General features: G+C 45.0%; 2 protein-coding genes across 3 annotated transcripts; one reads left to right on the top strand and one right to left on the bottom strand.

The window, feature by feature from the left end:
* Window positions 1-5,157: 5,157 nt before the first annotated feature.
* Window positions 5,158-16,018, bottom strand: cbarpb (CACN subunit beta associated regulatory protein b; the record flags this gene model as incomplete). The annotated part of the gene is made up of 9 exons (XM_079158248.1): window positions 5,158-6,643; window positions 7,731-7,920; window positions 8,496-8,724; window positions 9,135-9,287; window positions 9,625-9,796; window positions 10,720-10,882; window positions 12,304-12,365; window positions 13,857-14,005; window positions 15,971-16,018. 9 exons carry the CDS (start codon window positions 16,016-16,018, stop codon window positions 5,158-5,160), a joined length of 2,652 nt encoding a protein of 883 aa, XP_079014374.1.
* A 3,755-nt stretch (window positions 16,019-19,773) lies between these two features.
* Window positions 19,774-25,212, top strand: atp5f1d (ATP synthase F1 subunit delta). 2 transcript variants are annotated; one of them, XM_079157540.1, is made up of 5 exons: window positions 19,774-20,005; window positions 20,773-20,926; window positions 21,772-21,860; window positions 24,789-24,918; window positions 25,082-25,212. In XM_079157540.1, the coding sequence occupies exons 1-4, from the start codon at window positions 19,889-19,891 to the stop codon at window positions 24,909-24,911; spliced, it is 483 nt and encodes a 160-aa protein (XP_079013666.1). In that variant the 5' UTR covers window positions 19,774-19,888; the 3' UTR covers window positions 24,912-24,918; window positions 25,082-25,212. The 2 variants fall into 2 exon arrangements, with proteins under 2 accessions (XP_079013666.1, XP_079013665.1); XM_079157539.1 differs by having other exon boundaries at window positions 24,789-25,212.
* The last annotated feature ends 2,414 nt before the right edge of the window (window positions 25,213-27,626 follow it).

Here is a 27,626-nt window from a genome sequence, read left to right as displayed (position 1 = left end):
ATTGAATCAGTAGACTGACAGGGATTTCATAGAAGACAATACAATTGATGTTACATTTGATCATAAATGAAATGATGTAGCTTGAGGCAGAAACAGAGTGAGACTGTTTGTTTTAATAAGCGTTACGCCTTCTTATTGCTTTTTTTCTGGTTGTTCTTCTTCATTGATTTTAAGGAATATTAAATAATCATTCTTTGACAATTGTAATTTATAACTCAACACTATTTTGGTCAGGATAATAATACACTCACATGTGCCGGCATGCATACTGTGTGTAATAGCCAATTAATCATATTTATATTGGGTAACATTTATGTTGGCATGGCATATTACATAACCTTTTGTATTATCCAAGTGCGTTTTTAGTTTTAAAGCTTTAGTAAATAGTGCCATAATACAGTTTTTTCTGCGCACATGGCAAAAAAAAGGGTTCAGGTTTGGATTGCAAACAAGCTTTTCACCATGTTTAGCTTTTGATAACGTACTCTGATAGAGTGATAACCAATGCATTACATTTGGAACATCAAGACGAGATGTAACTTTGTCACGTTGTAATGGATCTTAAACAAATCATTGTTCAAGTTTTCCCTGGTTCCTGTCAGTAAATTGGGTCTTCACAAAAAGACGAGTCAGAACTCGGATTCCTTGCAGACTAAACCTTCACCACATTGTGTCTGGGTGACTTTGCTCTCTGCATCTCGTCTACCAACACTCGCTTCAACGTGACCTTGATAAATCGTCTGTATCATAGTCTGCATTTCCCTCTTAGCGCCCTTCTAGACTTTGGCCCCGCATTTCAAAGCTCCAGGCCAGTCCGATAGATTATAAAGGTGCGAAGAAGAAGACAAGACCCTTTGTAGATCACCGGCTGGATTTGGCTTTTCTTTCCAATTAATCTGGAGGAGGTGATAAGAAGAGGCAAGAAATCAATACGAGCCTAAGCAACAGAGAAAAAATGAAATGAGATTCATGAGAGGGAACCTTATCTGCGATCTGTTCCCACGCCTCGATTAACGACCATCCCCTTGAAATAAAGCGAGTTAGAAACACTTTTAGCTTCATTCATTTATTCACAGATTGGAAAACAACCCTAAAATAACACCTTTTTTTTTTGATAATTTGGTCCCTCAAGGCTCAACTGATTTGGATCAACAAAAGCAAAGTCATTAAGAAAGCTCGTCTTTTTTTTTTTCCTTTGAGAAATCAAGCGGTTTACTAACAAGCAAGGAATACAGAAATACTTTAAAAGGGATAAATCTCACAAAATCTCATCACAGCATCCTAGCATGACTCTTAAAAGTACAAAAAACCTCTAGTCGTACCAACGCTTCGACTTCTGCATTTAAACAAATGAGCAGTAACTATGCGTCATTTTGCACCGCAATTCTGAGAAAACATGAAGATTTGTACTAGAATGTTAACTCTCATGCAGACCTACACACAGCTATGCATCAATGCATTTGACAGGCTACTGGTTAGTACGCAAACACCATTATTTTTACCACAGTGTCCCCAGTTATACAGCATCTGTCTAAACCTAAAAGAGGACGTCCATTTAGTCTAGCTCTTGTGACATTGTGCTTGTATACACAGCAACGTTTAATCTTTGTACACACGTACGGAGAAGCAACCCTTTGTGGCAATTTTTCTTTAGGTTTGTTGCTGTCGTCATCTCGTACCGACTCGAGATGTTTTGGCGTTTGATCTGTGGGGAACGCAGCCGTCTTCCCTTTTCCTCCAGCCCTGCCAGCATTTGCCGAGTAATTAGTATCATCGGGGACGCATCAGTTCCATTATAACTGAGAGGGGAGGATTTCATTTCCTTTCTGCTGATTATCGCCGTCTTAAAAAGAAAAAGTCAAGCACATAGTGTTTCTTCACGGTGGATTATTGTGATTGGGGCCTGTTTGAAAGAAAGGATAACGAAGAAATAGAAATATAGAACGCTTCCATCTCCACTCCTTATACCCCCTTTTATCTCATGTCATTGCTCTGCTAATGAGGAACGCAGCATCTGCACTTATCCACAAGAAGAGACTCCTGTCACGCGGAGGAGCGAGATCTAATCTGGGAAATCATCATCACACCCAAACAAAGAGAGGAGGATAACGTGTTTTAACCCCCTTCATTTTCTATTCAGTGATTTCAATTTACTGCGTGGTAATATAGCCTCAAAAGAACTAGGACAGGGGGACTGGGGAAGAAAGGAGGAAATCCTTCTCCTCACGATTAATATTCAACACCATCTTGTGCAGTGGCTCCCCTCACTGCACGTGGGAGAGACGGAAAAGCCCAACAGCCCCTCTGAGAATGAGACCTTATGAGCGTGACTGGGTTACAATCAACCTGCTGCTGCTGCTGCTGCTGCTGACGGGGTAAAAGCAGAGATCTGCGAGCAAACAAATGTAATTCTGTCTTTCTTCGCCCGCAGGACATAATCTGCTGTCCGGGTTTCGTTTGAACGGCAGCAGCGGTTTGTTTTTTAAATCGCACAGAGAGAAGCCGAACAAAGAGGCAAAAGAAATAAAGTGGGCTTAACTACAAACAACGTCTTTGTTCGGTCTGGTTTTATAAGCCGACAGGAAGCGAAGCCCTCAGCCCCCCCCCCCCCCCCCCCCCCCCGAGGGAGGCATCTACTGCACTGTCAACTTTCTCAGGAGACGGAGGGGAAGAGGAGGGGAAGAGGAGAATGTCAGATACGGACAAATAAAGCCCGTTCTCAGAGCCCTCATGCACAAGAAAGCATGCCTCTCTTATAAATTCAATAAACACCAAACGTCTGTGAGGGCAGTTATCTCGTCCTCATAGCTTTAATGTAACTGCCCACCTCATGGCTGTGAACTTGTGCACAAGACTGAGTGTGTTCCCGCCTATTAGGACAGAGGTCAATGTCAGTGATGCACCAGAGTACAAAGAGTCGTAGTTTATGGAGATTATCGTCATATCTGTGACTGATGAAGAGTCATGATACCTGGCCCGTTAGTTCTGAACCTGTCCTCTTCAAACCTGCCACACTCCCACATTTCATTGTCATTTATGCAATGCAGACGTACAAAAATATTTTAAAAAACTCGTTAAACAAGCTAATTAAAAATAAACAACACAGTTGTCACATAGCTGAGAAGCATTTTTCAGTCGGAAAAAACAACAACAAAACGACCGGTCAGACGCTCGATGAGGACAATCAAAGGATATCTTCCTTTTCAAGAGATCACGTAATTATAACTTTTCTGGCCTTTTCTAACTGCTTCATTCATGTCCCAACTATCTCAACCAGTGGTTCCCAACCTTTTTGGCTCGTGGCCCCTTAAAATCGAGTCCTAAAACCCAGAAATGAGTCAGCATGTTGGCACTCTGTGTTGTTCCCTCGTCTCTCGTCGAATAATGTTTTTGTTTTTTTTGTCAGATGCCTGAAATAAGGTATGTGGTGAACACAAGCTGAAGAGATTTAAACGTTTTGTTCTGCAATATAAAATACATCAGTAAATATCCCTCTCGGGAATTTTGACACTTTTCCGCGTCTTTAAAAAGGCGGTCGCTAACGAGCGGATAAATGAAACGACTAAAAGGTCAACACGCTGACCAATCCACCTTCACTGTACTCGTTGTGTTTAGACTCGCGCTCTTGCGTCTGTGGTGTCGTTTGTTCATAGCCTAACGTTGCATTCAAACGTGTTCGTATCGTAAAGTTGTGTTTGCAAAAGAGCTTACTTTCTGCAACAATCCAAAAAACAATGGAAAAATCCCATTGGCTAACGTTCAGGTTGGCCTACAAAAATACGTCATTGCTGCAGCACTCTATGGGCCTAATGCAGCAACACTCTTACATCTCTCTTAATTGTAGCATCAAAGAGCAACTTCTAAGCAATGTAGAAGCTGAACGCATGCAATATCGTCCGAGGGGTTTTTATTGTCTAAATTAGGATCAATGGACCAATAATGAATCCCAGAAATCAATGAGGGCTGACAAAATAAGAACAAATCGTGGATACGAACAAAAGAAAGAGGAAATTAGTTTTTATATTGTTTCCTGGCTGCTAGTCACTTGAAGGCTGCCTCCAACAATTGGAAAAACAATCCACCAATCACAGGTTTTTTAGTGATTAAGAACTGGGACGTCACTTTCCTACAGAGCTACATTCAGGAAAAATTTCGTAAAAATTGCCACAAAAATGGCAACAAGCGTGGATGAGATTGACGTAGCTATACGGGGTCCGAGGACACAACCAAACCAAACGCAACTGTTTGTAATAAAAACATAAATCACTTTAAACTTCTCAGACTTCTCTTGGGGCCCCCACAGGTTGGGAACTACTGATCTAAACAACCAGTGTGAACGACTTAAAAGGACGGTTCCCCCAAAAACCGTTGTGAGCAGTTGCATGTAGGAACTATTTTCTTTCTTCTGAACTACACCCAGCAACCGTATCACAGCACAGAGGGTGTGGACGAGAGGCTCGTTGTTTCCGACACACGGCAACTCACACCAAAACAATCCAGACGGATAAATAGCACAACAGTGAAGACACATACGTCGTTTTCATTTGGGGGAGAACTGTCCCTTTAAATTTGCCTTACAAGGCTTTGATGAACTATTCAGGTATTTTAGATCATTTTGGAGCTCATTAATAGTGAGAAAACTACTTATTTTCCACTAATGCATGATCAAAGGACTCGCTGTTGCGTCCAGATCTGAAGCTTTCTACTCATCTAATAGCACCTTGTTTCACAGTGGATCAACAAGCACTGAGGCCATATTGGCGTCGGTTATTCAAACTGGAGAGCAGAGACAGGAAGGCAGAGATGGACATAGACTACAGACACAGAAACAATTAATGAGGAAACAATTATTACAAAAAGCATATCATCTTTTGATATGTTAGCTCTGTTGGTCTATTATCTTGCATTGGATCTTTCTTCCTCAATGGAAAAATGCAAAATGGCAACATTGAACAGCTTTGTAACGGCACGAGGAGAGGCTAGCTGCGTTTCTAGTGGACCAGCTGGACGTAAGATGATTTAAAGCACGCCTCCGATTCAAAACACCATTCAAGCTCTACACAGAGAGACGATACAACTGAGGCGAGACAAATCAAACAGAAAGGAAAGTGTGTATCAGCAGGAGTGAGGGTGACGAGGAGGACGACTGGAGCCCTGCTACACTGGGCTGTGGTCCGGAGAGGCGCGTGCGGCCGTCACCGTCACGCACTCGGCGGCTGTGTCCTTGGTCCTGCGGAGGCCCGTGTACAGCCTGTCATCCAGGTTAGCAGTCAGTTTGTCTGTGAGCTCTGCTGTGATGGTCTGCGGGCCGTAGCCCGAGGAGTCGGGCGGCTGAGGGGGCGAGCGCTCGTCCGGGGGCTCGGGAGGGAGTGCGGGTTGTCTGCTGTCCTCCTGAGGGTCGAGGTGCTCACCGGAGGGATGAAGATGTGTTGGGGAAGAGGAGGTGTTGTCCTCAGCGTCTCTGACAGCGACACCCTGCTCCCCGTCCTCGCCCCCAGTCTTCGTGGTGGTCGGCGCTACCTTTGGAGCGTCGGGAGTGCTGCCGGCCCCCTCGCTGGTCTCCTCGTCGGGAGCGCTGACGATGCGGGGGAGCGTGCTGTGGTAGCTTGTGTCCAGCGGGTAGTTCACACTCTCACCCCTCCTGAGCGGGGCCCGGAGTCGGTCGAAAGAGGACTGGAAGTGCCTGACACCCGGGTCGCTCCACTGCTTGTGGCGCTGCCACTGCTTGCGGAGGTGGACTCGGGATCGGTGCTTCTTCAGCGGCGACTCCTGCTGGTCGAACTGAGGGTCGTGGCGGAGAAACTCGTGGAAGAGGGCGTCCGTCTTCTCGTCTATGCTGTAGTCTCGCCGGTGCAGAGCCGGCGGTTGAGGCGAAGGCTGCGCGGCCTCTCGAGGTGTGAGCATCTGACCGTACGGGACCCAGCTCAGTGAGCTAGCACCTGTTTCTATGGAAACTCCTCCGCTGGCGCCCAACAGCAACTGGTCCTCCAGCTCCTCCTCAAGAAAATGAGACTCAAAGCTCTCACCGATAGTGCCGGTTCGCCCCTCGTTGGTAAAGTGGTGCCGTTTTTCGTGGGCAGTTCTGTCCTTAGGGCTGCCGCTCCCAAACAGTCGCAGGTCTTCTGGACCGCGAGATGGAGCCTCTATCGACGCGTAGCCGCTGTCCATCTGCAGCAATTTACGAGTCCCCGTCTCTGCGTCGCTGCCCCCTCGCTCTGATTCAGTGCTTTTCTGTTTCCTCTTTCTTCCCTCCTTCACCCGCAACCTCTCATCCATATACATCGAAATGTCCTTGTCATCCTCTCCACCCTCGGCCTCGTCCCCTAAATCCTGGGACGGGTACCTGGGGAGCCCTCCTCTTTCCGTCTCCGTGCGCCCGCCCAGCGAACACACACTCTCAGCATCACTGCAGACGGAGTTCCTGTCATTGTTGCTGCTCTGGTCAGAGGCGGCGTATTGTTCCAGTGTCGCGCGAAGGGACCATATGTCTTTGTAAAGTGTCTGGGGGTCTTGGGGATCTGGGGGGTCTGCACCTTCCCTTCTTGCCAGGGAGAGTGCTTCGTCTTGGGGATCAGGGGACAGGCCAATCACCCCTGGTCCTCCATGGCTGCAGCTGGGCTCCACCATCACCTCCACCTCTACCCTGTAGCGTGCACACAGGTGTGGCGAGACAAGATAAAAAAAAAAGAAAAATAGTTAGGAGAGAAGGAAGGGGAGAAACACACGGGACACGCAAAACAAGCATCAATGTCAGAGCATTTACCTGAATAACACATTCACCTGACACATGACTGTGTTCACACCGCACAGAATGGTTTTCATGACTTGCAATGGCAATGTCCTTAAACTGAATTTAGCTGAATACTGATGCCATGGGGGCTTGAAAATTCCCAGAAATCCCCTGCTTTCATCAGCAAATGTAAAGCATACAATACAGTACTGTAAGAAACGACTAGAGTGATATCAGCAGAAGCACTGCTGCTTCCAGGAAATTGCTTTTCAGCAACAAAATCTGCAAACATACACAAGAAATATTGATTTTGTTTAATCTAATAGTCAGTGATGTAAATTCTACTTTCGGGAGATTAGTTATTTTTGTTTATAACCTCATATTGGGCGGAATCTGCGTTGCTATAATTGCAATCTTAAAATAACAAAATCTCAGTGACCCTTGCCCTTTCGTGGACATCATGACATTATCAGACCATGTCAGCGATGGAATGGTTTCCTATGCCAGAATAAACTCTGCGTCCCGATTCTCCGCTTCACTCTCCAAATAATAAGTGCACTCTGGGAATCCCCCACATCTGGCTCCGAATCGTGAAAGTGGTTCTTGTTTACAGGGATCTCATTACATGCAAATCAGCCTGTGGTTAAATAGTATTTATTTACACAGTAGTTACATAGCATGTTGTGTTTTGATTTAATTAAATGGGATAGAAAAGAGGGCTGCTTTAAAGCATCCTTTTCTATATTGTTCAATGATTTACAGATTAGTTTTAAATGTGATTGTATGCCTGCTCATCTGGCATGTTAACACAACCACTTTGAGGGTTTTTTGTGTCATAAAAGCACACTTTTATTTTCAAGCAATGTGGTGAAGAATTGGGACTTTAGAGCCGTATCTTGCTGTACAACATTACCATACGTTTTCTAGCTACAGTAAAGAAAAAATGAGTGCAAGGCAGCAAAGCAGTGAACGAAATGAATGGCAAGGGAATTAAAGATACCTGCCGAGGGAGGGGGGTGGTGTGGAAGGAGGCGAGAGGAGGCGTGTCGATGGGTGGCTGGCACAGTAGGCCATGTCCTGGGTGCGGGCGAAGTACTGGATGAGGTCTATGTGGCGGGCGTCGTTGTCGTCCTGGTCCATGCTCTCGCTGGCGGCTCGCTGCCGCTGGAACTGCCTCCTCGTCGGAGAGCCTGGCTCGCAAACAGACACGGAGGGGGGAGCAGTGAGTTGCGCACGTTGTGCTAGCAGCAGGCAAGGACTGCCGAGACACTTAATTCAGGAGAAAGCTTCCATCAACTGTTGAGGTTTCTGAGGGGATTTTGTGATCTTTTTACTCGATCCCTCGGTAGGATCGGAGGAGAAGAAGTGTGTTCGTACAGGATGAAAGGGGATCGGCAGGGAGGGTTTGCTCAGAGGCTCAAAGTGACTCGGAAGACCAAACTTTACGTCTCTGAGCCATCTGTCTTGTACGTGTGTGTGTGTCTGTGTGTATTTCCGAGTCTTAGCAGCCAAAGAGGCGTCTCACAGTTGGTTGCTGGAGCCCCCCTGCTTAACGGTTGTCTGTTCGCCACGAGGGAACATTGACAGAAATACTGAATAAATAGAAGAAAATATATCTAAGAAAGAAACTGCCAAGAGTACAACTTTTATTTTCTCAGTTACGAGAACCACAAAGAATTGTTGCACCTCCCTGCTGCGTTGGCACCGAGCGTTTCTAAAAATATGAACAGCTATCTAATGCATAAATAAATCACGGATCCATTACCTCTGGTGTCCAGACTGGAGGCTCTCTGGCTGCTGTCCAGCTTCCATTTCTTGATCTTGAAGTAGGGACTGGCCCCCTCCAGGCTAGCGTGGCGCCGCAGTTTAGTGAAGAACTGCAGCACGGGCCCCTGGCTTCCTGCATGAGGGGCACCGCCGCCCCTCACCGAGGCCCCTTCTCCGACACTGACACTGCTGCCTCTGCCCCGGGGCCCCGCTCCCATCATCTCGATCTGAGACAGAGAGAGGGAGAGAGAGCGATAGATGTGGTCAGAAAGAAAACCGGCCAAGACTGGTGGTGTGTGTTTAATCCCGTCTGACAGTGATGTTCCACACAGGCTTCCTTGTTTACCCATCAACCATCACTCTTGTTGGTCCTCCCTCAGGCTCCATGACCCTCTGAAGTCCTTATGTATGACTCACTGGTTGACTGGCTGCCTGAATAGCCGTTTGGTGTACTGAGTGACTATCTCGAGAAAATTCATCACGCTACAAATGATTAACTCAACACACTTCTTACACACTGCATTTTTCCACAACACGAGCTCTTACAGGTAATTTGTATGCACACTCACAGTAGTTATATATTCATCGTCACTGTTACTTGGTGCTAAATATTTGACAGCAGTTGGAGGCGACTTACAGAGCTGGAGATTGGCTCTTTAGTGCCGAGAGCAATAGTGCTCTTGCTGAAGCTGGTGTCCACCACAGAGTTGAGAGCGTCTCCAGGGAGGGCACAGCTGGTATTGACGCTCAGGCTGGTCAACACTGTTTGTGGCAGAGGGCACAGCATCGGCTGAAGAGAAGCACAAAAAAAAGATCCCTTTTGAGTCAGTTGTATTCAGACTATAACAAATACAGCCAAGCAAGGTAGCTCCGCTTCCACAGTTTGTTTTCATGTTTACGTGAAAAGCTATGAATGAACATCACGTCCGGATCCTTTCTCCAGCTGTCGGCTTTGCAACAGCGATTGAACGTCTGAATGGAAAATCAATGTGCACAGCCTGTTGAAATGAGCAGGCAGAGAGATCCCTGCGTTTGATAGATACATTTTCTCTCGCCCTGACTTTCTAGTTTACCCCAGTCAAGACAATCGATGCATCAGGACTAAAAAGCAGGTTAACGGCCCTCACCTGGAAGATGGAAAGCGACGACTTGGCGACAGGGCGCGCCGTCATGGTGATGCTGTTCTCAGCCAAATCGCACTCATGGATAGTGACAATCTTGAGGCCCGGGGGAGGGATGTGGAGGTGTGTGAGCCGGGCGTTCTTCAGGTGGTGAAAGTCGCCCTCGGTCAGAGTGTACCTGGAGAGAACAACATAGAGTTAAAGGGGAAATATCATGCTCCATTTCCTTCCTTCCTTGTGATTGACAGGCCGCTACCTCAGTCGTATACCGTCTCCACGTCTCTCATCCGCAGTCCACATATGGTCACTTCAGTTCACTGACTAAACAAAACCAATATGGCGACGGCCAAAATGCCGAACCTGAGGCTGACTGTGCCCCCTTATAATGTACCGTCTATGGAGAAAACCTGTATTCACCTTCTGTCTGGAACGCTCCGTTTTAGCGCTGTCTCTTTAAGCGCCCCTCCCGAAAAAGTCTGCTCTTATTGATCGGTGCTTTCAGGTTCCTCGGAAGTCCTCAAGGCTCGTTTAAAGCACAGTTTCTTTATACGATCTGTGTTCTCCGTGAATGGAGTGTTTTGCTACTTTCACAGTATCTAGACCTGCTCTAAATAAATAAAAAAAACACATGGAAATCTCACTTTCTACAACGTGTCCGCTTGAAATACAAAGCACTAAAATCCTCTCAAGGTGACAAACAAGTCGCATTCACTCTGGATAAGTTTAAAACCATGACGCTTATCCTTAAGAGGCAAACAGCTATGGGGAAATGTCTGACTGCAGACCCATCACAGTTGCACTGGATTCTGCATGTAGCCTCACAGAATAATTATAAGTATTTGCACATCAGGCTCCCGGCTTTAAGAGAAAAGCAGGGTAGTGAAATAACGAGAAGGGGTGAGAACTCTTTGTGTCGACAGCAGACTTAATGCATTCTGGATTCATTGTTAACCCTAAACTACCACAGAAGAGAGATGGATGCAGTTAAATGTGTGAATCCTTTGATCACAGAGGGGTAAAGTAAAGCTGGAGTGCACGGACGTTAATGAGAATAAAAAGCATTTTCTAAATGTGTGCCTCTGTGTTCGCTGGCTCTCTAACCTGCGGCCCTTCTCCTGGGGCTTCTTGCCGTGAACGAAGAGCGCAGCCTCGTTGAAGGAGACGCGACGGCCCATGGTGCCCGTGGAGAGGAAGCGGTCGGTCTCCTGGTTGTGAGAGCTGGCCATTGACAGGCAGTCGGGCTCATCCACCCTGATGGTGATTTCTACCAGATACCCAACAGGAAAGAGAGAGAGGAGGCAGACAGAAGAGGAAGAGCGAGAGGTTATTGTTATTAGTGACACGGCTCGCGGGATGACAATGTTGGTCAATCTGCTCCAGAATGAAATATCTCAACAACATTCATGGTCCCCAGAGGATGAAGCCTACTGACTGTGACGATCTCCGGACTTTTCACTCTTTCAGTGAAATACAGAATAACGACAAACGACCAAAAACCCACAAAACTGCACTTTGTGTCTAGTGCCAGTTAGAGAACGTGACCATGCTATTACTAAAACTAAGATGGAGAACATGGTAAACATTTTTCATGCTAAGCTTTAGCATGCTAGCATTGTCACTGTGAGCACGTTAGCAGTACACCAAAATTAAAGAGTTTAATCTATATGGGGATGTTTGCCTTCCCAAATTAAAATAAATAAATGTATACATTTGTTGGGAACTAGTAAGTGAGCACTAACAGAGGGGCGGAAACCAGCTGCTCTGTATTCCTTAACAAATGTTTACGTTGTTGATAACTAGCTAGCTAAAAAGTCAGTTAGTTAGCCTAACGTTACTCACGATGGGTCGGCAGAGAAGCTCTAATTCAGCCTCCTTTGAGAAAAACCTGTTGGCCGAATCAATGGAGCAATATGGCCAAATAATAGAAGATATAGAACTGTTTTCACAGTATTGACCAATCTTTCTGTTCAGCTCCATCACAGTTTCCTTGCTGAACTGGTATCTTGAGAGAAATTCAATAGCAACATCATAAAACTCAATTGGGTCGAGTCTGTCCCTTAACTTTCTTTGAGAAACTGGATTATTTTGTTCAAACCATCTCAATAAGGCAGCCAATGTAAAAGTTAAACCTCCTCAAGTGGTTCAGGGCACCAACCACGAACCACAACGTCCCCAATTCAGTTCCAGCTGGGGACTTATGTTGCATGTCCTTCCCCATCTCTTTCAACTGTGTACAAAAGTCATAACATCCCCCCCCACACACACACAAAAAATAGATTTTAAAAAGTCAGAAGTGAAGTATCTGTGGAGGGCGAGTATGGTAATATGACAAACTGCTGACTGGAAAACTTAACAAAAAGCCTTACAAAAGCAAGTTTGGTGCCAAACTGATGCTCCGTTTTCATAAATCATTTTGCATCCGAGACATTCGCTTGTCCGAAAATGTCAAAATGCATTGCTGGAGTGGCACAGCTACTTAAACTAATTGGGCCGAGATCACCATTTTTTTTTTAATGGAAAACACATTACACATTTGTGCTGACGCGCTATAAATATCCCCACTTCCATCAATCCCATCCCTCCATCTCCCAGCCTGCCCGTCTGCATGACTCCTCCCTCCCTCAGTTACTCGCCTCTTCGTGTGTTCCCTATCCCCCGCTCCCTCTTTGTCCATTCCTCTCTTACCATGGGTGGGCTGAGACTCCTCCACGTAGGTGGTGTTGGTTTTCTCGGGGTCATCCCTGGCCCTGAGGCACACAGAAACATTCAGATCAATGCTGTGACACGATTACCCCCAGAGGTGCTTCTTTCGTCGGTTTGAAGCCCCACGGACGGTACAAGGCTTCACGATCAGCTGCGTTACCGTTTGACCGCTCTGTTTTGTGTTTAAAAATCCAGCTGCAAGACAACTATAAAAAGAACGTGGTCATATGACAGGATGTCCACCACGCTGTTTTGTCTAAATGTCTGCCTGCCTGGCTGTATAATCAATGAGGGCCTAAATCATTGCCGGTAACTTGATAACCCTCGGGGCCAGGGGAGCTCTTGGATTGATAAAGCATGGTGCTTTATTGAATTGCACGCTTCCACTCATCTTTAAGGACACAGAGCAAAAAAAAAGACACAATAATGGCCACATTGTTTCATGGACGAAGCATGTATACTCCTTTTAGTATCTTCTGTAAACCCTTCGCGTTTCAACTTATTTACGCTGACTCATACAAGCTTCTTCATGCCCAGAATTTACACTGTGAGGCGGAAACAAGAAACTGAAAGCTCCTCCCAGATATTTCTCTCTCCATCTGATTTCTTTGTGCAGAGATATGAGTTGCATGTGTGCACTTGTGAGTGAGTGAGTGTGTGTGTGTGTGTGTGTACGCGTGTGTGGGTGTGAATTGACTTGTCCACCCAGATCTGTGCTTCTTCTTGTCTTTCATTTCCTCTGTGGCTCCCGCTTCCTCACGCTGTGTGTGTGTGTGTGTGTGTGTGTGTGTGTGTGTGTGAGTGTGTGTGAGTGTGTATTCCCCGTGCAGACACAGGGCTGGGTACCGATGCGAGATTAATCAACGCCGATGGCTGCTATGAAATCTCATTACACTCATCATTTGTACCAGTCTGCCCGATTCTCCCCCTGCAAGCCTCGCCTTTTCTCTGTGCTCTCTGTTTATCTGCATCTAGCTGGTGCGCTCTCATATATTCAAGTGTACTTGATGATTCGTGCCGCTGTGGAGAGGGACAAAGCGTCCTGGAGGGGTAGCCATGTTTGCTGCTGAATAAACACAGATGAATCGCTAATAGACGAGCGTGAACGCTGAATGTGTTTCCAGCTAAGTTGGGGGAGGGGGGGGGGGGGGTATTGATACTCAAACAGCTGACATGTCTCATGAGTGAATGCACTATGTTGTCCTGCATTAACATGTGTCTCTTTGGGGTTACATAATGTTTTCTACAACCTACTGCAATACAGCTTTAAATGCTTTCATTTGTTTAATGGATCAATTGTCTGCTGTTGGAATCATACTGAAGATGGGTTTGGGAGCAGGTCGGATGATTCCACAGGAAGTTGTTAGCTTTGTTTTCAACTGAAAGAGCCTTATCTATTATGCAAGTTTACAGCCCTGTCTCCTACAAATGATGTTCATACCAAACAGAAGTGCATTGGGAATAACGTTTCCAGGGAAACCTATTTTGGCGTAGATGCTAAAAGGTAAGGCGTCTTTCTTTTTTTTGCATCGCACCTGGCAAAGCATGGCCCTCCTCGACAGCAGCGACGAAAGGCGATGAGGAAGATGGTGATGAAGATCACTGTTCCTACCAGGAAGACAGAGAGGATCACCAGGAGGAGCACGTAGCCATCCTGCTGCTCCTCGGCCACGAACGGGATCTCCTGGGAGACACAGAGGAGGGCAGAGATGGAGAGATAGATTACTAGAGACACCTGTTCACCTGCAGAGAAAAGAGGTCTACATGTGTAACTTCAGTGCACGGTACCGTATGCCAGTCATGTAATCTGTTAACTGGTTATTGTACAACTCTGATTCATGAGTAGGCAGAGAGGGGAAGTAAAGTAGATATAACAGGAGGAGAGGTAGGTGACCTCCTGTGCCGAGTTTGGACATTAAGTGCGGTGCTTTAAACAGGGAGAGCGCAGGTAAAGCAAAAAGCTTCCCACATAAGCATCAACTGACATCCTCTCTGAGCTGAGGGAGAGAGGTAGAAACATGTTTAAACTCAACTAAAAAAAGCCTCAAATTTGAATTCTGACACAATGCGTTAAGTCGCGCCAAATATGCTGCTTTCCATTTGAACAGATTCAAACTGAAACGCCGTCTGTAGTCAAGTTTCCGACTCGGAAAGTCGGACGGACACAACCGACCCCGTCCACAAAATCCAACATGGCTGCTCCGCGCATCAACAGTAAAAAAGCTGTCGTAATATGCTGTTGACTTGTTTTCTGTCCTACATGTGTCTCATTAAATCAGTCATACAGTCAACTGATAAGGTATGGCTGATTGCTAAATTTGACCACCTCACTGTGCAGCTGTTTCACCTTCCCAGTAACACCAAGCAGCTTAACAGACTGATTTAGCTGGTTGGCCGGCATAAAGTGAATCTATAAATGCAACAGTGAGATGAATCAATAAATGCCAGAGCCATTAACCTGTCGACAGTGTACCTGAGCTACGGGAAAGCTCTCACAAGCAGGACTGCAGCTGAGTGAATTAACCACACAAGCAGCACTGGTGGAGGCTCTGTAGAACCAATGATCATTTAGTTTAGTTTGGATGAACATGTTTCAACGGAGAAGGACAACTTGAAGTCTCTCCTTCTTTATTCATTGGAAAAAAACTTGATGTAATCCACCACTTAAGCAGCTGATGATAAACCCACGTCTTTCACTGATCTACCACCTCACCAAGAACACAAATTCCGTCAATATCATTCTGTATGTGGCATAAAGCCTTCCTCGCTACATTTGCATGACCTCGAGTCCACAATTATTCCTTAAAGCAAACAGGAGTTCAGCGCTCGCAGCTAGCGGTTAGCTAGGAAGCACATTTTACTGATGGAAAACTAAACTAGACTTATTAAGCTATGAATCTGTGAATGAGTAAATAAATAAAATGGCCAAATGACATAATACATGAATAACTACATTCAAGTGTTTTAGTTTCTTAGTCATGTCAGTAATGATCTTTTATTCTTCTATTTAGCAAGATGTATGTTTGTATGAACAAATACATTTCCTCTTAGCCGTATAAATAATGTGGAATTCATATAGAGTTTATTATTAAAACACCCATTTTCTTGATTTATTTATTTCCTTTAATAAGTTGAATTTTGCGTTTCAATCTAATTGTACAAGCAAACCATGTGTATCATTGTTCCTTTGTGCAGATGTGGGCAGAAGAGAAATGTAAATGGTTTAAATAAAATGATAGATGGCAACACGAGTGGGAGAGCAGAGAACAGCAGCACGCCTTGTTCTCTCATGAAGTACCACAGTGGCGTGACAGCCAACGTCACGTAAAGGAAACAGAGGATCCTATAGTGTCCATAGATCTTAAATTGTTTTTTGCTGAACACACCAAGTGTCGATGGGCGCTAGACTACGACGTCACATTTTAATTTCTCTGCGAGGGGAAATTAAAGCTGAGATTAGATCAGAGATTTAATTACGTCAGGTCCAGGTCAGGATGTTCTCTATTAGCCAAGTCAATCGGCCAGAAGAGAATATGAGGGGGAAGTATGGTTCTGGTGGTGAGCTGGACACAACACACACACACTAACACACACACACACACACACACAGGAAGTTTGAGGATAAGCCGGTGGCGAAAGGCAGACTTACTGTGGAGTTTTCTGGTAGGATGTTCCAGACGGTAGACTCATTGCTCATGGTCCAGGCCAACTAGAGAGTCCCCCTGAGAGATAGCACACACACACACACACACACACACACACACACACACACACACACACACACACACACACACACACACACACACACACAAAATGTCTGTTACCAGAGCTGGTCATCAAACCACAAAGTCAGCCACCAGAGATTTTGCTTTTCAACTGTGTTAATAACAAATCCAGGCGTAATGCACATGTAAACATAAAACAACACTTCTCTCAATTCACAAGAATAAAGCACGGCTCTGCTGTCCATTATTGATGCCTGATGTCTTATAACACGTTGTATGATGTGATAGAAGACGCTTTAGAAAAAAAATCATCTCACAGTCGTGAAAAGACTGGAGCAGAAACCAAATATATGTGCGTATGTGTGTGTGTGTGTGTGTGTGTGTGTGTGTGTGTGTGTACGGCGTGTGCTTGTGCGCATGTGTCGAATCCCACAAATGATGCAAATGCCAGCATCTCGGCTGCAAATCATCACCCATAATTCCATATCGGCCTGAAGGCTCTCTACCTACCTACCTCCCCCCACACACACACACACACACACACACACACACACACACACACACACACACACACACACACACACACACACACAACAGAGAGAAACACCAGCTCTCACTAAACGCTGGCTCTAGCAGCTGAGTTCTACTACCGCTGCTGCTATGCGTTTGCTCCTCCACATCATAGCCATTAATACAGCTACTGCTGCACCAAACGCCCACACTCTCTCTCTCACACACACACACACACACACACACACACACACACACACACACACACACACACACACACACACACACACACACACACACACACACACACACACACACACACACACACACACACACACACACACACACTCTCTCTGGATAGAGCTACTCACCCAGCAGGGTAGGAGCAACATGCCAGCAGCACTCAGCGCTCCTTGCTCTCCTGCCAGTCACTGCAGCACTCAACTTCAGCACCACAACCTGTAAGCTATTGCCAAGCTGTTTGCTTCCAACCTGTGTAACTCCCTGCATCTACTGTCCAAGCATGAAAAAACAACAACAACAAAAAATACACGGTTACGGGAAACGCATCAGGCTGTGACCGGCATGCTTCCCTTTGCAGTGCTGTACCACATCCTGCTTTCTACCAGCCCAGCATCTTACCCTGATGGAGGGCAGTGCGCAGCAGCAGCTCTGGATGTGTGTACGTGTGTGTGTGTGTGTGTGTGTGTGTCAGGCTGTGGCTCAGGAGTCTCCTCCTCAGCTCCCTTGCTGCATCCTCAGCCCAACACCAGCCCACTAAGCCCGAGCAGCAACAGTGTTTGCACGACCCCCCCCCCCCCCCAGACCACCGGCCTCGAGGCGACAGGACGGCAGTGCTGGTGACAAGCACATGGCACAACGATTTGGTTAATTATTCAGTTTGGGTAAATCAGTTTGGCATTACATGAGTGCCTGCTGCATTCAACACATGCACTTCAAAAAATATATATATATTGATATCACTGACAGGCTTCCCTGTCCAGTCTGTTTCAGTGGTGATGATGAAATACTGTAGTTCATCACAAGGAATGACACCCAACATCAGAGCATGTTCTTTAAAGAATGTCTTTCAACATCAATAAAGCTAAAGCTGCCTCACTATATTGATTTAATGCAATAATACAGTTAGATATAAAATGATCATCTGTTGCTCGGCTTTAATAAATATAAGGAGAAATAATCATATTTGTAAAAAGTGAGCATTGTAAATCGATGTAAATCTTTGTTGAGATTTGCTTACTTCCATGGTGTTTCGAACCCTGAGGATTGCTCTCTTGCTGGCTGGCCTGAGCAGATGGTGAGACGCGGGGGTCCCAGCGATGGATCCCGTCACGCGTAACCACATTTCCGTCTATGCCAGCTGCATTACTGGTGTATGTACTGTGTGTCGGGTTCGTTTCGAGTAGCTTTTTATATATTTAGTCCCATGATTACAACACCTCCGTGGAACAAAATATGATTGTTTAATGTTGGAACTTGCAATAACCAGCTGAAGATTGGAGGGGGAAAAAACTGTTGCACATCCCGTTTTTTATTGCTTGGTACAGCAATACCCCCCCCCCCCCCGGAACAAAATAATGAGCTTCGTCTCCGGCAGCTGTTTCCTCATGGAGGTTTGGCTGATACGATCGTTTGCAAAAAAAAAGACAAAATCACTTCACATTGCGTGATGAAATGATGCCGATGGTAAACTTGGATGAAAACCAGCTACACTCCGCGCAGCGAGGTTAATAAATATGCCATCTTGATATATTTCACACAGGCGCTTCTGATTTTCATCAGTCCGGTGACACCGACAGAAAAAGGTAGATCACGACTTGAATAGGTTGCGCGAGGAGCAGGCATGCGGCAATAAAAAAATAAAATAAAAAAAAGGTAGCACTCACCTACTCAACTGGCCGGGTCCATGCAGGGTCCGAGGTGGGCAAAGCCAATAAACATGAATCTCCTCTGTGGACACTTTAATGTGGATTTTTAACGCTAAAAGTATTTATGAATGAAACCCCACTGTTTAAGACACGCCCACCACCCAGTCAGAGGCGCACCACGTGACGCGAGGAGTGAGGTAGAGCTGCGTGATTGAAGGGTTTCTCCAAATTAGCCCGATGGTCAAGCCAGTGTTGCGGTGCACGGAAGCCCGATTGTCTCAATTAATGTTAACTATATTTCCTGAAAACACATTTTAGCACTCTATTTTTGTTGTTTTCTTTTATTGATTAATTTTGCATTAGGTGTATGAAGTCACTCGCTTGCACGTGTGGGCAAAACGGCGAAGCATCACGTTCATAAGTCTGTTAGTATGTCTGTGTGTGTTTGGGGTCTTTAGTGCCATTCAAGTGGCACATAAAAGAGCAAAAAAACTCCCAGAACAAACGAGTGGGTCCATATTTGTTACCCGTGTAGCATGTTACACATCACGTTGGTGCCATCTACTGGTGAAGTGAGCTCAGTAGTGTTATACACGAAAAACATTGTACATCATCTCTGACTGACAAATGAGCTACTCTTCCCCAAATGTTGCTCCCATCATCTCTCTAAAACAGGGGTAGGTAATTATTTCTCCCAAGGGGCCACATGAGAAACAGGGACTGTTGTGGAGGGCCGGACCAATAGAACTCAATCCTGCTCAATATTACTCCACCTCTTTATAAAAAGCAGTAAATTGTATGTTTTGATAAGCTGTGAGTGGTAAGAGAGAATGTTATGATCAGTGGTGGAATATAACTAAGTATATTTGCTTAAGTACTGTACTGAAGTACACATTCAAGGTACTTTACTTAAGTATTTCCATTTTATTCAACGTTGTACTTCCACTCCATTACATTTCAGAGGCAAATATTGTACTTTCTACTCCACTACATTTGTCTGGCAGCTTTAGTTACTAGTTACTTTAAACATTATACTTTTTCAAACCCTTCCTAACTACTCAAACTGAACAACAGTGTATAAATAAGTTAAAATGAGCTCCACCGTAACCATCTGCAGCAGGAATAATGATCCCAAAAATATACATATTTAATATCCATATATAATAATAAACTGACAGGATCAGTGTTTATGTTTTGTTCAAAAGACTACACTACCCTGCATCCTTTGCAACTAATAATCAAGCTCAACCGTGTTCATATCTCTCTAAACGTCTGTAATCTTTCAAAAGACTACACTACCCAGCATCCTCTGCGCCACCGTAAAGCTTTATGGGTAGGTTTCCAACGTCCTTGTCCTACCGAGCGCACATCGACTACCACGCAAAGGGGCTTGGAGGATCTCTGTCATTCACTTGAACTTTAATAAAAATCTGATTTTCAGACATGATGGCAGCAAGATTTCTCCGCCGTTCCCTCCCCGTGCTGAGGCACGCTCGCTCCTACGCCGAGGCCGTGTCCGGTGCCCCGCAGATGTCCTTCACGTTCGCCTCCCCGACACAGGTAAGCTAGCTTTGACGTTAATGCCAATGGCGAGGCTTCTGTGGGGCCTAGCTAGCTAGACGGCTAACTGTTGTTTCTCGTTGAAATGCAAAAACAAAAACATGTCTCCGCGTCATTTTGAGGTGTTGTACTAATACGCGGTGTTGTAGTCACTGCTAGTTGTAGTATTATATTTCATGCCCGCGTGCAGACAGTCATTTAAAGTTTGAGCTTAGCTAGCTAACGAAGTTCAAGCTAGCTGTCATTCACTGTCTTTGACCAGCAGTGAGGCAAAGAATACTGTGCGAAACAATATCACTCTTTTCCCATTTAGATAACTGAGTACATCATGTATGTAAATGTGTTTTAGTTTAAGAATTACTTAATTGTGAAACGGACTCTTGGCAACATTGCGTTTAATGCTCTCTAACCTTGAGGTTCATGTCTCTGTACTAAATTCAGTCCAGTGTTCCTCTAACTTAGAGCTCCACTTCCACACAGTGCTGCAGGTCTAATTCACATTCTGCTGCAGACCTGATGTGTTTGATCCAGTGCAAAAATAAAAAAAATACATTATCAACAAAATTGTGTGCATTATTTTGCATAAAAAGTCAATTGAAAGGTGACAGCGAGTAGGTTGTATCATTGATGCCGCTCTGCTCTGTTGTAAATTCTACCTTTTGGCAGCTGTATCTATGATCAGTCACTTTCTCTTGATGTCGAACTGTTTGCAGGTTAGTCCATAAGTCAGTGAATGCATCTCTCCATCTTCTGTCTCCACTCTCCAGGTGTTTTTCAACGGGGCCAGCGTGAAACAGGTAGACGTGCCCACACTCACCGGTGCGTTCGGTATCCTCCCGGCCCACGTGCCCACCCTCCAGGTGCTCCGGCCCGGTGTTGTAACGGTCTTTGGTGACGACGGCTCTGCTGCCAAATACTTCGGTGAGATTTTACTTTCCTAAAGCAAATGTGAACGACTAAGGTCAGTTTACTTGAAGGGCCTAAACCTAATTTTCCTGCTGGTAGAATGAAACAAACAGTGGCATCTATGTGTAGGCAAATAATAGCCCATAATGCGTTATTACACATTATTTAAAAAAGAAACCAACATATCAGATCACCATCTATTACATGCTCTTACAGTAGGTACTATGTTGATGTCTTTTCTTCTATAATGTGCCTCTCGGCTCAACATATCAAAATGTCTAATATATGCTCTGACTAGTCATGAAAGATCTTCGTGATGTCGAGAGATTCTGCCCCACTTTCTGGCTAGCCCCCCCACATTTTGATCTAAGTGTTTTTATTATTGATCTTTCTGAAAAGCTGAAACGTGACGCATGCATTATTCATTCCGTATGCTACGCTAAGTTGTTCGCAGCTAATTTTGCTATGAAATAGCTCTGCCGTCCACCTAATTTCTTTGTTAAATGATTGAGTTCTGCCATTTTTTTCCTCCCAAACAAATTCAACAGTAGATGTCGATGAAACATAGAATGTAAAGCGATTACACAGTAGATGAACAAACCTCTCGATGAGAGAGTGCACTGTGTAACAGAAGCCTGAGAGTGAGGCAGGGTGTCCTGGCTCTATAATGCACATTGCATCATTGGTTATAAAACACAGTGAAGATGACTGTATGTTGGCATATCTAGTTACACTGTTTTTTGTGTGTGTGTGTGTGTGTGTGTGTGTGTGTGTGTGTGTGTGTGTGTGTGTGTGTGTGTGTGTGTGTGTGTGTGTGTGTGTGTGTGTGTGTGTGTGTGTGTGTGTGTACACGCACGCAGTGAGCAGTGGGTCAGTAACGGTCAACGCTGATTCTTCAGTGCAACTGCTAGTTGAGGAGGCTGCTCCATTGGACCAGCTGGACATCGCTGTGAGTATAATGTCAACATCACTCCACACTCTCATACAAACTAGAGCGGCATCTGCTCTAATGTTGGTCAGAATGACCACAAATACCACCAGATAATAAGAATCTGTCTGATATATTTTTTTGGATTAGTGTAAACCAACACAGTTAATGTCACTTTTAATATATCTACATTTTTGCTCTATCAAAATGAAATACATTTATCAAACATTACATGTTGTCCATATCTTTCAACGTGATCGGCACTGCTGAGTGCGTCGCCTACATTAATCCACAGGTTTGACTCAGAGGGTCATGATGGAAAGTTTGACTTGTAGATTTGGGGGAGAAGCACAAGTTCCCATGCAGCCTTATATCTATGACGTTATATTAAGTGTGGTGTTTTGCATGGTTTAAACATGAGAGGTTAAGACTTTTAAGTGACTTACTTTAAGCCACCTTAAGGTAAGTCACTTCAGTGTAAGGGAAGTGGTCACGGGGCTCAACAGTAATGGTTCCCAGTGGCAGTAAATAGCAAAACATGCGCCCCAGTCACTTCAGCTGTATGCCAGAGGAGATTCAGCTGACTAAGCAGAATCAAGACAGACTGGAGGTCGTCTCTGATAGCAGAGAGGATGGACAAGCTGATGTTGGCATCACTTGAGGGGTCCACAATCCAAGACTTCAGCGCTGAAGGACCAAAAGATCTGTGGTGGGAATGAGCACACAGGTCCAGATTAGCAAGCAACCAGTGACTTCCTCGATCAAAAAAAAATGCAAATACTGCAAAGTATCAGATAAAACACAAACTGATGTTTGGTAACTGTAATAAAACTTGTATTCTTTATGTCACCTTTTATCATTAAGCTGACATGTGACTGCGTGGTATCTTTCACTACTCAAAAGCTTATGGGGATTGAAAGTGGAAACCATATTTTCAGTTTCGGCAGACACCAGCTGATGCCAGGTTAGCGTTGAGCCTCGAGTAATCATCCAAATGGAGCTGCTAAATATAGTTACAGGCTCCATCATGTACGAGAACATCACAATGAAAAATCAATCCAGAAAAGTAGGAGAGAAGACGATAAAACGGCCGGTGGTAAAATGAATCCAAAAGCATAAGCACACACGTATTTACCTTAATGATTTGACCTCATGGTGATGGCATTGATCACTGTTTAATGGGCTATGATGATCCAGTTCTACATATTTTGAATGAGGTAGTAGCCATAAATGCAAAGGATCGATATTTGTGGCTGTTGTTGAGTCAGAACGCAGCCTTCGAACTTGAGGACTGAGAGTCAGAATATCAAAGGGAAGCCTTCTTAAAAACCAGGAACGGTATCTTTTACATTTATTTATTTATATTAAGCAACAGTGTGTTCACTCAGTATATCTCCTTTTTAATCCCAATTCAACTTTTGATTTCCTTTTTGTTCTGTTGCATTTGAAATACAGACCTTTTGATTCATTGTGTTTTAGAGGCTGGTGTTTTTTGTCTTTTTAAAAATAGACTTTAAATTGCTCCTAACCTTCGCTTCACCAAACCACCGGTGACCTAGCAGCCATTGTCTTTGTCCCGTTACGTCCTCGAGTGTTTCTAATCCCGAGCAGCTCTGTTCTGCCGTCAGCTCTGAACTTTTGATTTCACTGAGGATAAAAAGATGAATTTCTCCTTTTAATATTATTATGTCGGCGTGTGTCGAAAAAAAATGATAGTATCTTCCCTTCAAAGATCATTTAAAGTACATTTTTGTCACAAACTGTACAGATAAGCAATTGCAGCTGTCTTGCATCGAGCAGGGTTACAGTCAATTCTTCATGGATCTTCTAGTTGACTGACATTTGTGTGATTGGTGTCCATATCCGATTCGTTGAGGCCTGCATGAATTCCTCTCATTTTGATCCTTTCTGCTGATGAGCACCTCCCAGCTGATGATTATCCGTCTGATGGGCACTGCGGTTGGACCCTCGATGTTCAGCCCTTGTTTAAATGTCAGTCTTGTTAATGCCGGGCTGCTTTATTATGAGCCGTCTCTCTTTGACCTCGGGCAGTGCCACTGTCACTGTCAAGTTGACTCCGTAGCAGTAAATTAGTTATTTCTTCCTCGTTGTCCTCTGCTCTGCGGTGGAAATGCACATGGGCCCACGCTGTTAATAAGGAGGGAAAGGTCAGTCACTGTTGAGTTATAGCAGATGTGTCAAATCCCCACTGGGAGACCTTTAACTCCCAGCTATGTTTGGCATTTCTCGTCTCTAATCACTACCGTGACAAATGGAGCTTTCATAGCAAAGAGGCAGTGGGGATCTTCTCTGCTCGTCTTCGTCCCCGCTTTTGACTCGTCGTCGTTCAGCCTCGCTTTTCTGACTTTCACATCACATAAAAAAAGGTTTTTAGGATGAGCTTAGCAGGCTGGTTCGTGGCTATGTTTGGACTGCAGGAAAATCCCTTTTTGTTTCTCAACTCAGATCTTTAGGACGGGACCGTCCGCTTTGCTATTTGCAAGTGATCGGATTTGTGCGTCCAGACTGCATGGGTTGCTGTGGTCACGATGTAGGAGTCAGTAACGACGTAGTGACGCAGCTTTCCAACGAGCGAGCAGGAGCCTGTTAAACATTGCAGAAAATAAAAGTGCCAGCAGACGATTTATTTTGCCGTCTTTCCACGAACTGTTGTTTCCCTCCATAGCGCCTGCTGCTCAGCGGGAATACTGCTCAGGACTTCCACACTTTGAAATCCGATCTGGATTAGAATCGTATTTCAAACCTTGGTATCCACTATGTAAAAAAAACTGCATGTCGTGTTTTTGTTTTTTTTGCTTCTACGCTTTCTAAAATCATTCTGGATGTGCCAAAAAGAACCAGAGGACGACAATGAAACTATATCTGAACTGTGGGCTTTATCATTTGCTTTCCTGTTATGTTTCTCATTGTGACACTTTCTATTTTTAGGCTGCCAGGGCCAACCTGGAGAAGGCCCAGTCCGACATGGCGGGCCTGTCTGACGAGGGGGCGAGGGCGGCGGTTCAGATCAGCATAGAGGCCAACGAGGCCATCGTCAAGGCTCTGGAATAGACCTGTGGTACGACATCTCGGCTGATCATCGCAGACACGTCCCGTTAATTAGTTTAACCCGACAGCGTAATGACGCATGTGCTCATGGTTGTTAATGGAGTCGAAAATGGAAATATTGACGACAAATTAAACTGAGTCACTGTGTTTCTCTCCCCCCCCTCCTCCTCTAGGTAATCTTTTCTGTTTCTTTGATGGAAATTAATGGTCCATCTGTTTCCAGCTCAGTCACGTCAGTGTCCAGAAGAGTCCATGCTTTGCTTTGTACATTGGATGAATTACAAAATAAATTTATTTGGAAATACCTGCTGGTGGAGATTGTGGTGTTTTCTGTACATCTTTCCCTCTCCTGCTACTTAATGATGATCATATGTACTATTGTTGATGCACAAAGACAACTGAGTCTAACTGACTGCCAGAGAGTTGTATAATTCAGAACAGACCCATGTGGCACAAAAGTAAAGCTAATCAGCATGATTTATAGCAGTCTCTCTCTCTCACACACACACACACTATCGCTCTCTTCAGGAAGCTCTTCTCATTAAGCAGACTTGCCATGGAAAGTAAACGCAAATTAAGAGGAACTTCTATGCCAGTTTGTTTGCTATGTAGTGAATGTTTCTGCCACGTGGGGGCAGCAGAGATCCGCTATATTTTTGCACCAGAGCATTTCGGGTACTCCCATTTCTATTGTACTTCTCGTCTAACCACAGTTTCAGGGAAGGAAGTCTCACTGTTTGTCACACAACTACTGCTGGAAGTGATTTCCCTCGGGGCAACTCCTTTTCAAAAGAAGGATCCTCTTCTGCAGAATGCTCTGCTGTATTTGGTGGAAGCTTAGTCACTTTTAAATGTTGCAGGCCCACTTGTGGGTAGGAGTTATTTGGAACTCTGTCGCCGCATTGATTTAAATGAGCTGCCAGCGCTGGTTTGTTATGAGCGATGACCTCAGGACTCGGTGACCAAGCCAGGAAAAGTACTCCGCTGCCGATCGTGTGGAAAGCCAGCCGGGGCCTTTCTCTTGTTTCATAACCGCAGGTTTCAGCCCAGACTCCAGGAGGCGCCGACCTCACTCGCGTGCCGACTTGAGGCCTTTCGGAGCTTAAAACCGCAACCGGTTGATTCTGACTGTCAAAACTCTTGAGGGCCTTTTAACAAGTGCGAGCACATTGTGAAGTATCGGTGTTTACTCAGAAATGCTCTCGTGATTGCCGCTTATGTTTAAAGCAGCATTATCTGCATTAAGGTCTGACTTCTCACTTCAAAAACGGGACGAATCCCAGGAGTTTATTTTCCAGTAGAGGAATGAAATGCGCCTCTGTAATCAGTGAGGACGAATAACAGCATGTTTCATGACCGTTGAAGTATCCTGTTCTATTGATGGCACGTGCTGTGTAGACTTGCAGGCCGTGACTTGGCTCAGTATCCACTAATTAAAAAAACAAAACAAAGAACTACTTCTCAACACCTCTCGCACATACTGCTCTCTGTTCTCCTTTCCTAGTCTGTCTGTCTCTTTCATCAAACCCTGCTAACCCCAGCTGCACGCGCACACGCACACACAAACACTCATCAGTCAGCCCTCGAGGGGCCTGGAGACGTGAGTAACACTTCAGACGGACGAGATGAAACGGGCCTGTCAAAACCACCGGTTCTTTAATCCAGATTTATGATACGGGATGTTGAAACCAAGCGCCGCTCCATTCTCTCGCTCTCTCTCTCTCTCTGCTCGACGCCACTCTCGTTGAAAGGCAGAGTGGAAAATGACCACGTGCTTTCCACACGCATGCTCTTGTTTCGCTCAGCTCGAGTTCAGTCGTGTAGCTAAAACGAGAGAGTTGCAGGACTTCCAAGAAGATTCTGTGATTGCGGAACAAGGCTGCTTAAGTGTTTGTGCACATCCAGATTTAGTTTGTGTACTGAGTGCATTTTCTTTGGGGACAAGGAAGTGAATCACTATATTCATCTTTTCCTCTCAGCTGTTTCCATCAAGAACTTGTGAAGCTGCCTCCGCCACGCATCCCTAATGAAGCAAACGTCTCATAAACAAACTGTCTGACCCGAGAGCTGAAGTGCTGTTCACTGATATAGAAGCGATTAAGTGCTGTACATAGATATAGGACGATGAGTATCCTATGAGAGCCCTCGCTCCGGAGCCACTCGCTGCTGTTTCAGGGCTCAAGAGGCCTTCAGTAATAAGTCTATCTCCCGTGGATGGCCACGTGCTGTAATTAAAAGGCCGCGCCGTCTGCACCCGGGAGTGAATAACACGATGCATGCGATGACAATCCACGGTGTCATCTTTAAATGGTACCCTCAGCACAAAGCCACTCCCAGCTTTGCGAGAGCCTCATTGGGCTATATTTACTGAGTCGACCATAGTAGGAATAAAGACCGGCCGTGTGAATCATCATCATCGAGGATGATGGCAGCACTGAAATGATGGCTGAGCAGCGTGTTCACCCATCTTTGAAAGAGGCCCACGACCATAAACGTCTTTGGTGTCACCGGCAGCTGAACAATATGAAGCTTAACAAATGTAGTGGTGTGGGGTGGAAACAGTTCGTGCATAAGATTAGATGCTTTATTGTTAAACACAACTACATTTGGTTTGGCAGCAATCTGCATGGTATCAGATAAATATATTAGAAAGAGGGGAAAATATACATACATGCATATAGAATGTCATTCCCATCTGCCTCAGCTGTAGCTTGTGTT

This window comes from Pholis gunnellus, assembly GCF_910591455.1.
Source record: "Pholis gunnellus genome assembly, chromosome: 4".
In the NCBI taxonomy this organism is placed as follows: Eukaryota; Metazoa; Chordata; class Actinopteri; order Perciformes; family Pholidae; genus Pholis; species Pholis gunnellus.
The sequence above is the reverse complement of the archived record's forward strand: the minus strand, read 5'-3'. Positions and strand labels throughout refer to the sequence as shown.

Bases quoted from the DNA above. Each gene is read 5' to 3' on its own strand.
- atp5f1d (XM_079157540.1), top strand. From the start codon at position 19,889: ATGATGGCAGCAAGATTTCTCCGCCGTTCCCTCCCCGTGCTGAGGCAC. The intron at 20,927-21,771 runs GTGAGATTTTAC...ACACGCACGCAG, and splicing joins CTCTGCTGCCAAATACTTCG to TGAGCAGTGGGTCAGTAACG. The intron at 21,861-24,788 runs GTGAGTATAATG...TTCTATTTTTAG, and splicing joins TGGACCAGCTGGACATCGCT to GCTGCCAGGGCCAACCTGGA.